Source organism: Tursiops truncatus, chromosome 14 (assembly GCF_011762595.2).
Source record: "Tursiops truncatus isolate mTurTru1 chromosome 14, mTurTru1.mat.Y, whole genome shotgun sequence".
Taxonomy (NCBI): Eukaryota; Metazoa; Chordata; class Mammalia; order Artiodactyla; family Delphinidae; genus Tursiops; species Tursiops truncatus.
The window spans coordinates 58,676,655-58,697,122 of NC_047047.1; the positions used below are offsets into that span (position 1 = coordinate 58,676,655).

The following is a 20,468-nucleotide window of genomic DNA, read 5'->3' on the forward strand; positions in this document are numbered from 1 at the left end:
CACGGATACACTGTACAGCACAGGGAACATAGCCAATATTTTATAACTTTCAATGGGGTATAATCTATAAAAACTATGTTCACTACGTTCTACACCTGAAACTAAGATAATATTGTAAGTCAACTATACTTCAAAGAAAATACGATCCCCCCAAATTATTCCCTCGCTTTTCTGTATAATGTTAATTTATTGCTACGCTTATTTTTCTTTTTTTGAACTTGAAAAAAAAGATACGTTGTTTATTTCCTTCTTTGACTTATTGTTTTCACTTAGCATTATAGTTTTAAGATATCATCCAGACTGATGAGAGTAACTGAAGTTCAGTCACTTAAACAACTCTGAGATATTCCAGAGTTGTCTATTTAGGTCTTCTGCCCATTTTTTGGATTGGGTTGTTTGTTTTTTTAATATTGAGCTGCATGAGCTGTTTATATATTTTGGAGATTAATCCTTTGTCTGTTGATTCGTTTGCAAATATTTTCTCCCGTTCTGAGGGTTGTATTTTCGTCTTGTTTATGGTTTCCTTTGCTGTGCAAAAGCTTTGAAGTTCCTTTAGGTCCCATTTGTTTACTTTTGTTTTTATTTCCATTACTCTAGGAGGTGGATCAAAAAAGATCTTGCTGTGATTTATGTCAAAGAGTGTTCTTCCTATGTTTTCCTCTAAGAGTTTTATAGTGTCTGGTCTTACATTTAGGTCTCTAATCTATTTTGAGTTTATTTTTGTGTATGGTGTTAGGGAGTGTTCTAATTCCATTCTTTTACATGTAGCTGTCCGGTTTTCTCAGCACCACTTATTGAAGAGACTGTATTTTCTCCATTGTATATCCTTGCCTCCTTTGTCATATATTAGTTGACTGTAGGTGCGTGGGTTTATCTCTGGGCTTTCTATCTTGTTCCATTGATCTATGTTTCGGTTTTTGTGCCAGTACCATATTGTCTTGATTACTGTAGCTTTGTAGTATAGTCTGAAGTCAGGGAGTCTGATTCCTCCAGCTCTGTTTTTTTCCCTCAAGACTGCTTTGGCTCTTCAGGGTCTTTTGTGTCTCCATACAAATTTTAAGATTTTTTGTTCTAGTTCCATAAAAAATGCCATTGGTAATTTGATAGGGATTGCATTGAATCTGTAGATTGCTTTGGGTAGTGTAGTCATTTTCACAATATTGATTCTTCCAATCCAAGAACATGGTATATCTCTTCATCTGTTGGTATCATCTTTAATTTCTTTCATCAGTGTCTTAGCTTCTGCATACAGGTCTTTTGTCTCCCTAGGTAGGTTTATTCCTAGGTATTTTATTCTTTTTCTTGCAGTGGTAAATGGGATTGTTTCCTTAATTTCTCTTTCAGATTTTTCATCATTAGTGTATAGGAAGCAAGAGATTTCTGTGCATTAATTTTGCATCCTGCAACTTTACCAAATTCATTGATTAACTCTAGTAGTTTTCTGGTGGCATCTTTACGATTCTCTATGTATAGTATCATGTCATCTGCAAAAGTGACAGTTTTACTTCTTTTCCAATTTGTATTCCTTTTATTTCTTTTTCTTCTCTGATTGTCGTGGCTAGGACTTCCAAAACTATGTTGAATAAGAGTGGTGAGAGTGGACATCCTTGTCTTCTTCCTGATCTTAGAGTAAATGCTTTCAGTTTTTCACCATTGAGAATGATGTTTGCTGTGGGTTTGTCGTATATGGCCTTTATTATGTTGAGGTAGGTTCCCTCTATGCCCACTTTCTGGAGAGTTTTTATCAGAAATGGGTGTTGAATTTGTCAAAAGCTTTTTCTGCATCTATTGAGATGATCATATGTTTTTTATTCTTCAATTTGCTAATATGGTGTATCACATTGATTGATTTGCATATATTGAAGAATCCTTGCATCTCTGGGATAAATCCCACTTGATCATGGTGTATGATCCTTTTAATGTGTTGTTGGATTCTGTTTGCTAGTATTTCGTTGAGGATTTTTGCATCTATATTCATCAGTGATATTGGTCTGTAATTTTCTTTTTTTGTAGTATCTTTGTCTGGTTTTGGTATCAGGGTGATGGTGGCCTCATAGAATGAGTTTGGGAGTGTTCCTTCCTCCGCAAGTTTTTGGAAGAGTTTGAGAAGGATGGGTGTTAGCTCTTCTCTAAATGTTTGACAGAATTCACCTGTGAGGCCATCTGGTCCTGGACTTTTGTTTGTTGGAAGATTTTTAATCACAGTTTCAATTTCATTACTTGTGATTGGTCTGTTCATATTTTCTGTTTCTTCCTTGTTCAGTCTTGGAAGGTTATACCTTTCTGAGAATTTGTCCATTTCTTCCAGGTTGTCCATTTTATTGGTATAGAGTTGCTTGTAGTAGTCTCTCAGGATGCTTTGTATTTCTGCGGTGTCTGTTGTAACTTCTTTTTCATTTCTAATTTTATTGATTTGGGTCCTCTCCCTCTTTTCCTTGATGAGTCTGGCTAATGGTTTATCAATTTTGTTTATCTTCTCAAAGAACCACCTTTTAGTTTTATTGATTTTTGCTATTGTTTTCTTTGTTTCTATTTCATTTATTTCTGCTCTGATCTTTATGATTTCTTTCGTTCTGCAAACTTTGGATTTTGTTTGTTCTTCTTTCTCTAGTTCCTTTAGGTGTAAGGTTAGATTGTTTATTTGAGATTTTTCTTGTTTCTTGAGGTAGGCTTGTATAGCTCTAAACTTCCCTCTTAGAACTGCTTTTGCAGCATCCCATAGGTTTTGGATCATCGTGTTTTCAGTCATTTGTCTGTAGGTATTTTTTGATTTCCTCTTTGATTTCTTCAGTGATCTCTTGGTTATTTAGTAACGTATTGTTTAGCCTCCATGTGTTTGTGTTTTTTACGTGTTTTTCCCTGTAATTGATTTCTAATCTCATAGCATTGTGGTCAGAAAAGATGGTTGACATGATTTCAATTTTCTTAAATTTACTGAGGCTTGATTTGTGACCCAAGATGTGATCTATCCTGGAGAATGTTCCGTGTACACTTGAGAAGAGTGTAATCTGCTGTTTTTGTATGGAATGTCCTATAAATATCAATTAAACCTATCTGGTCTATTGTGTCATTTAAAGCTTCTGTTTCCTTATTTATTTTCATTTTGGATGATCTGTCCATTGGTGTAAGTGAGGTGTTAAAGTCCCCCACTATTATTGTGTTACTGTCGATTTCCTCTTTATAGCTGTTAGCAGTTGCCTTATGTATTGAGGTGCTCCTATGTTGGGTGCATATATATTTATAATTATTATATCTTCTTCTTGGATTGATCCCTTGATCATTATGTAGTGTCCTTCCTTGTCTCTTGTAACATTCTTTATCTTAAAGTCTATTTTAGACTGTGTTTCCCACTTAGAGAAGTTCCTGTAGCATTTGTTGTAGAGCTGGTTTGGTGGTGCTGAATTCTCTTAGCTTTTGCTTGTCTGTAAAGCTTTTGATTTCTCCCTTGAATCTGAATGAGATCCTTGCCAGGTAGAGTAATTTTGATTGTAGGTTCTTCCCTTTCATCACTTTAAGTATATCATGCCACTCCCTTCTGGCTTGTAGAGTTTCTGCTGAGAAATCAGCTGTTAACATTATGGGAGTTCCCTTGTATGTTATTTGTTGTTTTTCCCTTGCTGCTTTCAATAATTTTTGTCTTTAATTTTTGCCAATTTGATTACTATGTGTCTCGTCATGTTTCTCCTTGGGTTTATCCTGTATGGGACTCTGTGCTTCCTGGCCTTGGGTGGCTATTTCCTTTCCCATATTAGGGAAGTTTTCGACTATAATCTCTTCAAATATTTTCTCTGGTCCTTTCTCTCTCTCCTCTCCTTCTGGGACCCCTATAGTGCGAATGTTGTTGCATTTAATGTTGTTCCAGAGATTTCTTAGGCTGCCTTCATTTCTTTTCATTCTTTTTTCTTTATTCTGTTCCGCAGCAGTGAATTCCACCATCCTGTCTTCCAGGTCACTTATCCGTTCTTCTGCCTCAGTTATTCTGTTATTGATTCCTTCTAGTGTAGTTTTCATTTCAGTTATTGCATTGTTCATCTCTGTTTGTTTGTTCTTTAATTCTTCTAGGTCTGTGTTAAACATTTCTTGCATCTTCTCAACCTTTGCCTCCATTCTTTTTCCGGGGTCCTGGATCACCTTCACTATCATTATTCTGAATTATTTTTCTGGAAGGTTGCCTATCTCCACTTCATTTAGTTTGTTTTCTGGGGTTTTATCTTGTTCCTTCATCTGGTACCTAGCCCTCTGCCTTTTTATCTTGTCTATCTTTCTGTGAGTGTAGTTTTTTCTCACAGGCTGCAGGATTGTAGTTCTTCTTGCTTCTGCTGTCTGTCCTCTGGTGGATGAGGCTATCTAAGAGGCTTGTGCAAGTTTCCTGATGGGAGGGACTGCTGGTGGGTAGAGCTGACTGTTTCTCTGGTGGGCAGAGCTCAGTAAAACTTTAATAAGCTTGACTGCTGCTGGGTGGGGCTGGGTTCCCTCCCACTTGGTTGTTTGGCCTGAGGCAACCCAACATTGGAGCCTACCTGGGCTGTTTGGTGGGGCTAATGGCAGACTCTGGGAGGGCTCATGCCAAGGAGTACTTCTCAGAACTTCTGCTGCCAGTGTCCTTGTCCCTACGGTGAGCCACAGCCACCATCACGCCCCCGCCTCTGCAGGAGACCCTCCAACACTAGCAGGTAGGTCTGGTTCAGTCTCCCCTGGGGTCACTGCTCCTTCCCCTGGGTCCTGATGCGCACACTACTTTGTGTGTGTCCTTCAAGAGTGGAGTCTCTGTTTCCCCCAGTCCTGTTGAAGTCCTGCAATCAAATCCCACTAGCCTTCAAAGTCTGATTCTCTAGGAATTCCTCCTCTCATTGCTGGACCCCCAGGTTGGGAAGCCTGACGTGGGGCTCAGAACCTTAACTCCAGTGGGTGGACTTCTGTGGTATAAGTGTTCTCCAGTCTCTGAGTCACCCACCCAGCAGTTATGGGATTTGATTTTACTGTGATTGCGCCCCTCATACATTCTCATTGTGGCTTCTCCTTTGTCTTTGGATGTGGGGTATCTTTTCTGGTGAGTTCCAGTGTCTTCCTGTCGATCATTGTCCAGCAGCTAGTTGTGATTCTGGTGTTCTCACAAGAGGGAGTGAGAGCACGTCCTTCTACTCCGCCATCTTGGTTCAGCCATCCACTCTTTTTTCAGTGGATATTTGGGACTTTTCCATTTTTTGCTCTTAGAAACAAGACTGCTAAAGGCATTCTTGTACATGCCTTCTAAAGCACATTTGCAAGAGTTTCTCTAGGGTAGGCACCATTGTCATATGGTAGACAATCAAATTTCAGAGATAATACCCAATTGTTTCCGAGATGGTTGTGCTGATTTGTGTTCCCACAACAATGTAAGAATTCCTGTTGCTCCATATTTTTACATCTCATGCTGATAATTTAAAATTTTATCAAATGAGTAGGTATAAAATGGCATCTTATTTTATTGTCATGTCCTATTATTTCTAATTCAAGATTTATGGTTTTTAAGCTGTTTTGTTTCTGAATTTCTATTACAATTGCATTATGATCAGAAAACCTACAGGATATCAATTCTTTGAAATTTATTAAGACTTGCTTCATGACCTCATATATGGTCAGTTTTGTAAACATTCAACATATGCTTGAAAATGTGTATCCTCTAATGGCTAGATACATATTTTCATCTATTTTATTAGATCAAGGTTATTAAATGTAAGGCTCCAATCAATGTTTTACATATTTTTTACATGCTTTTTTTGTCTTTTGTTCTATTAATTACCAAAAGAAGGAGATAAAAATTCACCACTACGTGGTATCCTTACTTCCCTTCCATGCCTTTTTATCTCTCCTTCATATTTTCTATCTCTTTGTTCCTCTGTGCTGCTTCCAGGCAACATTTTCTGATTTGTCTTAAAGTTTGTTAATTTTCTCTTTAGTGGGGCCTATCTACTACCAAATCTTTCCATTGAGTTTTCTTTTAATGACAAATAATATACTTTTTATATCAAAAATTGTTCCATTGTTTGAAATCTACCTGGTCATTTTTGTAGTCTCATGCTCCTCACCCATTTTTCCCCTAATTCATTTTAGTTTTAAAAACACATTATGTAGGTAGCTGTTTAATATTCTGTATTCCATGTTTCCAAAATCTGAAGTCCTTTCAGATCTACTTCTGTTCTCTTTTTTTGTTTCTTTTGACTGTCATCTATGATGGCTTGTTTCTTTGTATATATTCTATTATTTTTCACTGTGAGCTCAACTCTGCAAGAATGTTCTACGGCTTGTGTGTGATAGTACAATCCTCCAGGAAAGATTAGTATTACCTTCTACCATTTGTCTATGGCATGAAGATCAGGTTCCATTTGGAATTTAAATTTCCTTCTTGGGCTTTTTAAGCCTAACTGTATAGTGTACATTCAAGTTCCAGACTCATGAGGTTGGGTCAATGGTTTTTAAATCTTAGGGAAGTCCCCTACCTTCATGAAGACTCAGATTTAAAACTGGCATAATAAAAACTGCTTACAGCGTTGTTAAAAGGATGAAATGTGATAAGAAATATAAAATATAAAATGCACATCTGACATATATAGCAGGTGTTCAGTAAAAGCAAACCTCCTGCTTCATCCCTAATGCTCTACAAGCCACAATTAAAAAGCTTCCTATTTTGCCTATCCCAATTTTCTCATTCAGAAAGAGCAGTTCTCTTCAGGATAATTTTTTAATGTAGCTGTTATGATATATTTTCACATTCTGTTAACTTTCCATAAACAGGTGTCATTTAACACATTGGGTCTTAGACTCACCAGCTGCCTTTATTTATTTCTATATGTCTTATGTCCCCTTCTAAATAAAGTTTCTTGAAGAAAAGGACAGCAAGCACATAATTTATGCGTAATAAACTCTGATAAAGGAAAAAAGTTCTCCCACAAAACAGAGCAGTGCACCAATACAGGGGGCATGGATACTGGTGGCTGGTCACCATCTGAGAGAAAGCACATTTAAAGGGAGACAGTGTGACTGCCGCAAGGGGAAATGGAAAGGCAGTAAAGAAAAAAATACATGCATTTATAAAATCATATATTGTGTGTAATTCAGTATATAATTATAAAATATATAAATTTATAAACTCAAAATATGTACTGATTTCATCATTTTCTCTATAGTAGGCACTAGGTAAAACAATATAAGAATAAGTCACTGAAAATAGATCATATAATCAGAATATATTCAAATAAACTTTACAGATAAAAGTTTTCAACTTACAGTGTAACAGTATCTTCCCTTGAGGTAATACAAAAAGGGTTCTTCAGGTAAAAATTCGATTGCTTTATCTAGATGCTCCTGAAAGAAAATCCAAAAGAATTATCTCCCAAGTTTCAGGTGGTGTTGAGTAGAACTCTGCCTAGTAAATTCAAAGGGACTTTATAATGTTGTTTTGTCTCCCTCCTCAATCTTTATTATTAATACAATTAAGCTTCTCAATAACTCAATCATCAAAATGCTCACAACTAGAACCAGAACTGTGATTATGATTAAATAAGGCTACAGAAAACGTCACCTTAAAAATAGAAAACATCCAAGTCACATTTTTGTCTGCCCATGACTTGCCTACCTAATACTTACTGATTGAGAGGCAAACTTACAAATGTCATCTGATGTGGGTATAATGGAGAAAAGAATAGCAGAACTAGGTGATAGAAGAATCTACTCCCCTGACATTGTCAAATGGTTATAGGGAGCTGGAAAACAAAGAACTCTCTGCCCATTCCTAAAATTATTGACCCTGAGGGGTTATTTACTGAATGATTACAACTACAGGCACATGATAAATAATGAGTATGTGCATTACTTATTTTATTCCTCTATCATGGCAAATTTAAGCCCTAGATTGAATTCTACTCCTACCAGCAAATCAATATGTATTAAATGTTAACTAATTAGTGCCAGCCATGTTTATGATGTTAGTGTGCTCATGACTAAAAGGCTAAGCCTCTACCTTTAAAAAAATAATACTCATCTACTATGTGACCTCCTTCAGGATCTATAATAATAATAATAATCCTTAATCACCCAAAGAGTTTGTTTCTTTTTTGGCACAGTACTATTTAAAGACTGTCATTTTATTTAAGTAAAAAAGATAAATTCCTAGAGATAAGTCTATTGAATAATTTGATTTATACTTGTGAATGGAACATACAGCTAGAGTAAAACATTTTTAATATCAAGAAATACCTTGAAGCGATATCCATAGTTAATTTTGTTTTGTAAGCCCTCAAACTCAGATACATAGCCACACAAAACCGCATACCTGAAAAGGATAAAAACAGTGGACATTGTGTAAACTTTTAATCAAATACCATGAAATTTAACATTAAAAAAAATCTCTAAACCATTCATTAATATTTAACAAAAGTATTCATATAGATGAATAAATAACCAATGTTTGACATTAACATGAGGCCAGTTTCCTCAGCTATACCTGGGGATACTAACACCATCTATCTCATATGTGTGCTATGAGGGTAAAATATCTAAAACGTAATCGCTTACAATAGTGTCTGGCCTGGAGTGAGTTCCAAGAAAGATTAGCTGCTGCCATCACCTTCATCAACATCAGAGTCACAAAGAGATCCTCAGAAAAGTCTATTCCATAAGTATTAAACTGAAAAATACATTGTGTCAACAGATTCCTGCTTCTCTTTCGTAAAAATAAAAAGTTCAAGGCTCCCTTAATGTCATTTGAAAATTAAAATAAATATCATGACTAAAAACAAATACTAAAATCAAAGGTAATTTTAGAATATGTTTTTTCAAAAATTCCCCATGTCCTTCAATCCTTCCTTGGAGACACCGCAGTCATTACTAGAAGAGTGCATCCCATGGATTCTTTACTTTTTTTCCCTTGGGAATACAAAATTTACATAAATAAATATTTGACTATAAATTATGTATAATATTTGTTCAGCAACTTGTTTCCTCTAAAAATTGGGCACAATATTTGTTCAGCAACTTGCTTCCTCTAAAAATTGGGCACATATTACTTTTTACATTCAGACTGTTTCTGTCTGTGCAAAAGTATTCAGAGTGTTTCTGTCTGAGGTAAAATATTCATTTACCTAAATAATTCAAAAGTAGGTCTTAATTTTCACTTGCATTGTCATAACTGAAATGAAAAATGTAATTTTGGGTGTTATTTATCTTGATTGTTTCTGTGGATACACATAACTTTCAAATAAAAAACTGAAGTGAACAGTTTTCTTAATTTGGAACAGTTAGACCATTCCTGAACACAAAAGATCACATAATTCACACAACTTATGCACAACCAACAAAATGGCCACTTTTCAGTTATAAGTTTTTTTGACCTCTTAATTTTCATTAGAAAATCAATAATCTCTTAACAGTAGAAGCAAGAGTTATGACAAAAGCAACCTATTATGATCTGAGAACTTACCTAGATTAGGAGATACTACTTAAATTACTATCTTAAATTATTATAATACATTTATCACAACTGTACTAATATTAATATACAATATTGAAAATTTTCAAAATGAACCAATATTAATATATTATTGTTAACTAAACTCCATGCTTCATTCTAATTTCCATCTGTTTTTCCCTCACGTCCTCAAATTTTGACATTTTCCTCTCCATCCCTCCTTCCATATTTATCCCTCTTAATTCACCTTGTTCAGTATCTCTTTCAACATGTGAAAATCTTTTAATTACTATAGTCATCCATCATACACCCTGTTCTTCCTAATTTTGCATCACTTGCAACATTTATAATCATACCTTCCACATCTTCACCCACTGAAAAAAATCACTGAACACACTAGTGTCTAAGATCTAGACCTGGAACTCTAGAATCATGGTATTGTCAACAGTTATTCTTTTGAATGATTGAGGCTCAAACCCTTCTGCCAGCACGGGTAACAAAGAACCTTGCCCATATTTTAACATCTTGTCCCCAAGAATATTATGAGTGAACTTGCCTTAAAGCCTTCCTTAAATCCAGATATATTAGCTCAATTTCCCTACTCTATCTACTAGCAAAGAAAAAACAGATCATCTCACATTTTTAGAAAAATCTGTTGAGTCTGCTTGAACTTCATCACTCACAGAAAACCCAACTAACTATTTGTGCTGTAATCAAAGGAAAAGATTCTATGTTCACTGATCTATAGTGGTGGAATCAATCTTCTATTTTTTGAAAATCAGAACAACTTATGCACATCTCTAGCTTTTACAGAGCTCTCTCAGCATGTTCTTTCCCAGTTACTCTGAGTGAAGAAAAAGAAAAAAGAAAAAAACGTGACTTAAGAAAACCATTATATGAAATATGTACATTTTCCCTTATAAATAATCTGTCACCAGAGTCTTATGTTTTTCATAATCATTTTGAAGTCTGCTTCTTTCAAGTCTAAAGTATTATTTATCTTCCTACATGTCATAAATTCAAAGTTTACCTGAACCACTTTTCCTCAAAGGATCATCATTTCTTTTCTGGCAATCAATCCCACCTATATCTGCATGTACATGTTGTTTCTCACACTGTTTATCTTGGAAAATGTAATTTAAAATTTTATTTTGTAAACTCTCAGGTTGATGGGAACTATGAAGAAAATTAACACACAATATGGTCTATTATCTCCATCTAGAGGTTGTTCTAACTATGTGTTGACAAAAATTCTGTATTTTCTTTGCATCTATAGTGAATATTTTAATAACTGACAAACATCCCTGTCTCAACAACTAGTAAACAACTACTAAAACAACTCCATTAGTTTCCCAGTAGCATTTTTGATTTAGCACCAATGTTATTTATACTGTGAAAAAGCAGAGGAAGAGTAAATAATAGATGAAATACTGAGTACATACAAATATAAGATCTGGTTTTTGTTTTTCCACTTATTGTATGACCCTTGGTTACTAATCACAACACCACACCAGACACACATATACTGCACCACACACACAGATGGCCTTGCTTTCTATAAAATGGAAACAGGTTGTTCTGTGAATCACATGCTAGAAGGCATGGGGATATAATTTGTGAACAGTAGAGCACAACAAATATGTAAGACATTATTTATAATTAAGGTCAGGCCTATTTGGCTAACAAACTGCAAATCCATTGGTGATTCTGCTCTCTTGATTCTAGAAGTATTTTAGGCTGGTACAACGAAAACGACAGAATTATATAGAAAGCTTATGTAGCCTGAAAGTTACAGAGCAATTTCATTTTGGAAAAGATGATGATGAAAAACAAGTCTTTAAAATAATATTTGTTTTTCAATTATTCCCTCCATATCAACGCTTTATGATAATTATTTCTAATGATTGCATCTTTTATTTCAAACTGAAGGCTTATAAACCATCACAGAACCCTGTAAACTATGGGTCAGCAAACTTTCGCTGCAGGGCCAGGTAGGAAACATTTAAGGTTGTGGGATCAGAGAGTCTCTGTTACAACAGCTCAACTTCATTGCTATGTACAAATGCACAGGTGTGGCTGTGCACCAATAAAACTTTACAAAAGCAGGCAGCTGCATTTGGCCTAGAGGCCATGTCTTGTCATTTATGCTGAATGAATGAGAAAAAGTCGTAACATACTGAAAAAAATTCCAGCAGGATAAGACATTTTCATGACATTTTATTACAATTAATTATAGAATCAGTTAACCTAAATTTCACACATTGCTTCTCAAGTCAAAGTCTTAATTTCTCTTTTTTCATCACCCTAAACCTCTACTACTGTATTTAATTGAATGAGAATTCTTGTATTCAGTAGGTACATCATAATATATTTTATGAATTAAGATAAAATCACATTGCTGTACAACAGAAATTAATACAATGTTGTAAATCAACTATACTTCAATGAAATAAATTTTAAAAATTGACATTTGAATTTATTAAATTTTAGCAACTGATCAGACTTTAATTGTTTTTTAATTAAAAACTGATACTGAATAAAAAATCATGTGAAACACAATTGGATCAGTACTCTGTGTGTGTCTGTGAATAAGATTCACCCTCGGGGTTAAATCCCACAGTTATAAACAAGGCAATTAGTACACAACAAAAAGTGAAAAAAGATGAACAAAAGAGAAGTGGTCAGATTAGTGGAAGACAGGCTGGGAAGCCCACTGAGTAAGAGTTAAGCATAATCTGTCCTCACAAGGTAAGTTTAAGGTGCTTATGAAGTCTTCAGAGAAGATTCAACATTGTTCCTTTATGGAAATTTGGAAGTTCACACTGATAAGTGTCCTCAAATTGAGGGTTAATATCAAATGTACATTTTTAATGTGATTCTCCATGGATGCAGAAGTTTGTATGGGAGAAGGAAGAGGACAGCAGAGGAAGAGGAGGGTGAGGCTCAGAGTTAAGAGTAGGGCTTCAGTGTTCTTTCTGCGTCTAAATCTGGCTAACCAACACCCAAACATCTCCATTATCGAAAGAGATGAAGCAAGTGTAGCTTGATCAGTATAAATTCATTACAGTTATACTAAAAATGGAAGAACAGAAGTACTTTAACACATTAATTTATTATTATCAGTATTATGCAAATTAGGTGAGGAAGGTAAAGCTGGCTATAGAAATAATAGCCAAGACCCTTACATACTGGAGAACTGACCTTAAAGATACCTACCAGGATGTTACTTGCAAAATTAACTTTCTCCTAGAGTTGTGGCAGAGGCACTAGGGCACAGAACAATACTTTATTAGGTATACTCCGGCTCCTAAAGCAAGACACTCTACTACCCATGCATGACACATTAGTGAAATGATTCACAGGTTCTGCTAGGCTTAGCCCTTCACCCATCTCCAGGCTATATAAGAGAAGGCAAAGAGTTCGCTGAAGCAGAGAGAGACCTGGAAGGGGGATTTCTGCAAATAGAACTACTAGGGTACTTCGGTTCCACCTCTCACCTTCTCATGCGAGACGGAAGGGGGTAGCCTTGTTTCTCATTTTAAGTGATGGCAGCTTCAAAAGACCTATTCTTATTTTGGCATGTCCTTTAGAGTTTGGGGGACATAAAAAATGTTATCTGATTCCTGCCCAGGGAAGTTTTAGGATGAGAGTGTGTGAGTGATGCTCCCCCTGCTGGTGGCAGTGTAAAGGAACAGGTCTGCTTTGGAAAAATCGTTTGCACTTTTGAGTTGGTGGGGCAAAAATGAATTTCCTGGAGGATAAATGTGTACCTGCAGAAAAGAAGTCATTTTGAGAGAGATTTGCCTAAGACTATCCCAGAAGAATAAAATAATCCCAAAGAGGGGTGGATTTCTGACAACCTAGGTCTGAGAGAAGGGTCAAAAATAAATTTATGACTATGTTTTCCTAGCACCTAAAGTACCAATATTACTGGGGAGAAAAAATAACTAAGAAACTAAGAAATGCTATAGAAATACAACTATGAGTAAAATGAAGTGTTAATTAAAAACAATATTTTTCTTCTTATTTCTGTTTTATAATTGTAAATATACAAAGGATCCAAAACAAAACATACTCAAGAATAAATTTTTTTGTCCCAAGGATATCCACCTATACCCATCCAACTAATTAGATTTCCTTTGTTTGAGCTTTCTTATATTAGAAATGGCTTTCTTTTGACTTGTGGAATTTGTATACCTTTACTCATCAGGGTATAATGGCTGATGTGCTTTTATTCTTCTCTCTGCGTTTCATTTAGAAATGTGGCATCACTTTAGTATTTGTTTTCAAACAAAATGTTATATGAAATTAGATTTAATTAAATTTATCATGTGCACAGTTATTGGACTTGGTGGATTCAGTTATGAATTCTTCAATGAAAGTTTATCTTAAATATATTTAAAATATATATACTGAAAAATACATGAGAATAAACAGAACAAGAACAGTTACTGTGCTATATAGTAAATATTCTTTTTAGTGAATGTGACATGTTAAGTGGGTCAATAATATGTTAAAAATCCATTGCAATTTATAAAGAGGCATATTAGAATTTTTTAAAGGCTGCATAAATTCTATGTACTTACCATAGATGACAATGTCCATTCATGGGTGCTCTAGTAATAGCTTTTTCACCTAATGTCTTTCCTGAAAGATAAATGCACTTACACTTATTACCTTCATCTGAGTTGGTGGGAGGTAAATTATTGAATTTAAGCCAGTAGTTCTCAAAGTATGGTCCCAAGACCAGAAGCCATCACCTGGAATCTTGTTAGAAAAGCAAATTTTGGACCACATGAGGGACTTGATCATAAACTCTGAGAGTCAGCAATCTGTGTTAACTAGCCTCTAGTGATTCTGATGTATGCTCAAGTTTGAGACTCACTGGGTTAAGTGATTTAACCAAGTGCAAGAGAAGTCATTCAATCATTATTTAGAAGTGTTAATAGAAATTGTTTTGTAATTAACTCAACCAACATTTACTGAGTGCTTTCTAAGTATCATATTATGTGAGCCTCTGGGAATAAAAAGTCAAATAAGACACAGTTCTTGACTTCCAAGGATTCACATTTCAGTAGGCAGTAGGTATATAAACAAATGAATTATGTGCAAAAAATAAATACAAGGTAAAAAAGAGAGTATAACAGAGAATGGAGAGAGCAACTCCATCTAATCTATCTAAAGGGGTAAGGGAAGTTGTCCCAGAGCTCTTGTCTAATCTTTCACAATAATGAGCAGGCTCAGTAAATAAATAATTCCCCTAAATAATTTTACTTAGTTTTAGAATAACTTTTAATAACCCATTAATTTTTGGATAGAGGTTTGTCTAACCCAGGGGTCCCCAACCCCCAGGCAGTGGACCGGTACTGGTCCACAGCCTGTTAGGAACCAGACCACACAGCAGGAGTTGAGCCGCGGGCGAGTGGGCAATGCTTCATCTGCTGCTCCCCGTCGCTCCCCACCACCCCCACTCCCCGGGGGAAAAATTGTCTTCCACGAAACCGGTCCCTGGTGCCAAAAAGGGTGGGGACCGCTGGTCTAAACCACATTCTGAAAATCTTTCTCAAAAAGTGGCTGTTTTATTTTATACCATCTCCTTTTCCCTGCTTTATTTTTTTTTTTTTTTTTTTTTTTTTTTTTGCTTGAAGAGACTATCCAATACAAAATGCTCTTCTAAATAACTAGTTTAGGTAATTTTTATAAATAAAGATATTTTATTCTAAAATCATTCTCCTATTTGTTAATTTGCTAAGGTGGTACTTTATAGCTCTGTCCATTAAGAGAACTACCCTGTATAGAAATCTATATAAACTGGAAAAAACTAAAAGGAAGTATTTTAAAATAATAACTGATAGTACATTGTGGACATATATTAAAAGAGTTAGTAATTTGGTAATGAATGATCGAAAAACATAAATACTTTTAAATGTACAGACTTTAAAAACTAAATCAACATTTTCCCTACATTGCCAAATGAACAAAAATAGCTTTTAGGGCACTGCGACAAGCTTAACATAGAGGTGATTCCATCGCTCTGAGAATATAATGGAGCTGGGTACTACACAGATTGGTTTTGCAGCCTCATTTATGCAGCTTCAGCCTGAAAGGAAAGCTATCTCCCTTACAAAATTGTATTCTGTGAGCTATTTGTGGCATTTGTATCAGTCATTTAATTCTGAAAATTACAATGATGTTCTTTTAGATATAAGATTCATATTTTATTTGGAAGACAAGTATGACCAATCACAGTACGTCCACAGATGTACTGCATAATAGTATACCCCAGGTGGAGGTTTAGGAAAGAATTCTGTACTCTTCAGTGATCCAGTCTTCCCTCGGCATACGAGTTCAAATCTACTGTTACGAGAAATAACAGCACTCTTCCTCCCTTGTACTGGGTGCCGATGCCCGTCAACTCCAGTCTCCAATGTCTCAGCTCCAGTGTTCTTTGCCATCACCTTTGCCAGGCACTTACTACCTGTGCATTGAATTACAGTTGCCTGTCTCCATATTGATCTTGTCAGTAAGTTCCTTAGTGTAACACTGTCTTGATCATATTCATGTCCCTCCTTTTCTCCTTCCCTCACCCCTCATTTTAACTTTGTTCCTAGACACGGTGATTTCGAATAAATATTTTGAATAAATAAATAAAAATTTCTCATAAATATTTCTTGGATAAAAAAATAGGAATTCTGTTAAATTTATTTCTATAACTGCATGAACACATCTGAGGGGTCACTGTTTTTTCTTTGACACTATAAACTTTTCTCTTTTTTGAATATATCCTGTCTCAATCCATGCTCCTTTCTTGTACTTGGGTATGAGAATTTGGATTTCCTCCAGCCTACTTCTTTCTCCATTTTCACCATCTCATACATTAACTCAGTTAAACTCTCACTCCATTTAAAAATACAGATCCCAAGTAATTTTACTATGTGAGACTTACTTCCAGAAGAAAGAGTTCCCTGCATCAACGTTCACCCCCGCCATCATATCCTCCTTTCTGTTATACCCTCTCTTAATATGCCACATTCTTCTTTACTAACAACTTACTTCAGTGTGTTTCTTTATATGTAGGATTATTTTAGTAATACTATCTTCCCCACAAAGCCATAAGCTCCTTGCAGTCTGAGAACATGTCTATTTTGCTATCATATTTCTACCTTCTAACATAGGAGGAGCTTTAATGCCCAGGGCAGGGAGGTGCTCAAGAAAAAAAATACATTTAATATATATTTTTACATTATTTAATATATATTTAATATTGACGGATGTTGGAACAATTTACATAGATATACTCTTTCTCAGTAGATATAAAAATAAGTTATTTTGTTCTCTTCGGCTAAATTTTTATTTACCTTCAAGTTAATAAATCTCTTCCCTAGAATTCCATTTTGTTTATGGTCTGCAAGAAGGATTGCTACAGAAAAACTGCCCCACAAGGCTGATGATGAATATGTAAAGAACAAGAAGGGGAATTCCTTCCATCCTCTTCCCACTAAGAATTAAAGAATAGAGGCCACTTGGCAAAGAAACCTATAAGCGGAAGAAATGTAATTTCAAGGAACTTGGAAATATTTCCTTCTTAGAAATAAAAATGACAGGGAACTAGAGCAGAAGGAGATTGGCAATATCATTATCTTCTTGCTGTTTCTTCCTCATGCTATCTCAGAGAAGGAAAGCTTGGAATAGAGAAGACTTTGGAATAAAAAACAAAAACAAAAAACTAAAGAAGTTTTTATGTCAAATTACTATCCTGAAACTTAGGGGGCTTTTTGCAAGAAAGAGTTTGATACTCAGTGAGAGTCAAGGTTTATATATATATAAAATTTCACATTCTAGCTGTTTTTCTTTTGTTGTTGTTACTTTGGAAAATAGAGGACAGTATAATGAACAACTATGGACTCATTGCTCAGCTTAAACAATTAGCTAAAACAAGGCTTAAACAAGATTAGCCTTAAAATAAGGCTAATCTTGTTTTATCAAGATAAATTTTGAAAAAAACATTAAAGTATGAGTAGTTATTTCTTTGTGGTACCTGGAGTTCTACGTTACAGGGAGTAAGGTGGGTTATTTTAATTGTGGTGAAAGAGTACTGCTATTATCGCTTCTCATATTATTACCACTTAATGTCTCATCTTTCTGTGATTTTATAAACTTTAAAAGCTGGAATTTGAGTTTTTCAGTTGCCTGTTCTAGTATGCTCAAATATTTTTTAAGAACATGTACTTTTATTCTAAAAAAACCTTTCTGGGGGCTTCCCTGGTGACACACTGGTTGAGAGTCCGCCTGCCTATGCAGGCGACACAGGTTCGTGCCCCGGTCCGGGAAGATCCCACATGCCGCGGAGCGGCCAGGCCCATGAGCCATGGCCGCTGAGCCTGCGCATCCGGAGCCTGTGCTCCGCAACGGGAGAGGCCACAACAGTGAGAGGCCCGTGTACCACAAAAAAAAAAACCCAAAAAACAAACCTTTCTGTTCTTAGACTATATAAGTACTAGGATATGTTGAAATAGATTAAACATACTTGTTTTAGCTAAGATAATTTAGCTTTAATTAAAATTCATTAGTGGTTTACTATAGATAATGATTACTACTTGAGGATAATTAATATTTACAAAATACTTACCAATATTAGCATAATGCTTCTTTTCTTGTGCATTTGTAGATAGCTCATACATGTCTCCATAAGCACGAGCAAACCGCCAAATAAACTCTATTTCATCCCTAAACTGAACAGACAGAACTGCACATTAGATAAACTCAGAAACGTGACCAGACTGTGTTTTCCACTGCAACTTTTAAAAAATTAGGTAAACTGGTACTTAGAAATGACTGTATCTATTCATGTGCATATCACACTTTAAGTTCAAATATTCATGGCTACAAAATGTGATGTAATGTAGTGTTACATTTGGATATTAAAACCAATGAATATTATGCAGACACCAGCTCCACACCTACAAAGACGAGAAACTTGATAGGTGTCAGAATTTATAAATTCTCTCTGGGTTGCAGTATCCTCTCCTTGTTTTCCTTTCTGAGTTATCTATTATTAATATGATGCTTCAATGGGCGTTTCAGATAATATCTGTAAGTTATCAGAGATTACATACATTCAAAAGAGGAGTCACATTTTTTACCTAAATTACCTAAATACAATCCTGGAGATTTAAAAACTTTTAGGTAATGCATTTAGAGTTGCTAAATCCTCAAAGGTTAGACTTAAATCTCTCATGGGAAAGAAAAAGATTTATTGATCTTTGTGATATTGCAAAACCCACCGTTTTTTTTTTTCCTTTGGTGGTGGTGGGAAGGATGAGCTTTCCCAATTCAGCCCAGCATTAAACACTGGAAAACGATTACTGGTAGGACACAGTGAAATACTAATGGCTGTTATATTAGTAATTGTAAGATAGCGAGCTTAAAATGTAGCTTTTCCTCCCTCCAGAGAAGCAGTATGTCTTATTCTTTATCTGTTACCAAATATTTACGAAATAAATCAGATTGATAAAATCAATGTCAGTCTGTATAATCATATCTCTGGTTTTCATTTTTATGAACTTAGAGCCTAATAAACTCTTATATTTACTTTTAAAAAATTGTAGTGATATTATAAAAAATTTACATCAATCATTTAGCTTGTGTAAACTGTGACACAATTGTTATGGTCATAACATGAATGGGACAGTAGATTAAATAAAAAATTAAAACTATACAAGCATGTTATTATCACATATTTCTTACCTTTTCTTTGTGGTCACAAAGTAGTTCAAAACTCTCCATTTTCCTGGACTCATTCATACGTAAATTATCAGCCCTCTGAATGAGGGCATCTAAATTTAATTCCTCTACATGAGTGTTAAACGCCTTAGGGAGTGGAAAACTCTGTTCTTCGGTATCAGTATTAGCTGTAATATACCTAAAATTGCAGAAATAATCATCAACTCTCTGTAAAGTTATACTATAATGGACAGAGTGATCCTTTTAAAATGTAAGTCAAATCATTTCACTCTTAGGCTTGAAACCCTGTAATGGTGCCCCTTTGCACTCAGAAAAAGCTCAAGTCCTAATAACAGTCTATGAGGCTAGATGAGATTTGTCTCTCCCAGCTCAGTCACCTCTCTGACCTTGTTTCCCACCACGTTTCTCACTCAGTCAATTGTATGCTGGCTGCCCAGCTGTTCCTTAAACAAGCCAGGGACACTCTTACCTCAAGACCTTTTCTTGCTGTTCCTGCTGATGGAATGGCTCTTCCTTCAGAAGGGGACATAACTCACACCCTCACCTCCTTCAAGTCTCTGTCAATGTCATCTTCTCAATGTGACCCATCCAGACCACTCAATTTAATGCTGCGACCACCACACTCCAACCTCCCTGTATATTTCCTTCACCTCCAGTCTCCCTTATCATGCTTGATGTATTTTTCTGTAGTACATACCATCTTCTAATATACTTTACTAACCTACTACACGTGCTATTTTTGTCAGTATCTCCCCCACTAGAATGTATGCTCCCTGACAATAGGATTCTTTGTTTTATTAATTGATGTCATCAAGTGCCTAGAACAGCACCTGACACATAGTGGACACGCACTGAATATTGCTGAATGAATGATACAGAGTTGTAGGAACTCAGCAGGCACTCAGGTATATATATTAAATATATATATAATATACATCTATACACACATATGTATGTATTTTTATATATACGTATGCACACACACATATGTTAATTTGTAGTTCAAGACGATGTTCTAACTCTTAGATTAGTCTTTAAAACTTCATGCTACATCCCACATTTCCTTTTTGGTAGCATACAATGCAAACAATTTGTTTTCATTTATTTACACACTGTTCTGTTCTAAAAAGATTTTAAGGAGGTATATAAGGATATATAACATATAAGAGAACAAATCAGAAGTGGCAGGAAAAGATAAAAACAAGGCCAAATGTGAATGAGGTCAATAAAAAAGTACATATACTTTAGATATCTATACGCTTGCTACAAAGGCACAACA

The 20,468-nt window shown here is 35.3% G+C and overlaps 1 protein-coding gene across 5 annotated transcripts in view; it reads right to left on the minus strand.

Moving 5' to 3' along the window:
• The window catches only part of RMDN2 (regulator of microtubule dynamics 2), an 81,272-nt gene that overhangs the window by 32,379 nt on the left and 28,425 nt on the right, over positions 1–20,468 (minus strand). For all 5 annotated transcript variants that reach the window (XM_073791441.1, XM_073791440.1, XM_019942538.3 and 2 more), the window contains exons 3-7: positions 19,193–19,367; positions 18,075–18,177; positions 14,032–14,092; positions 8,236–8,311; positions 7,267–7,344 (exon numbers count right to left, since the gene is read on the minus strand). In XM_073791441.1, the coding sequence (XP_073647542.1) occupies positions 7,267–7,344; positions 8,236–8,311; positions 14,032–14,092; positions 18,075–18,177; positions 19,193–19,367 (493 nt within the window). The remainder of the gene's footprint in view (positions 1–7,266; positions 7,345–8,235; positions 8,312–14,031; positions 14,093–18,074; positions 18,178–19,192; positions 19,368–20,468) is intronic.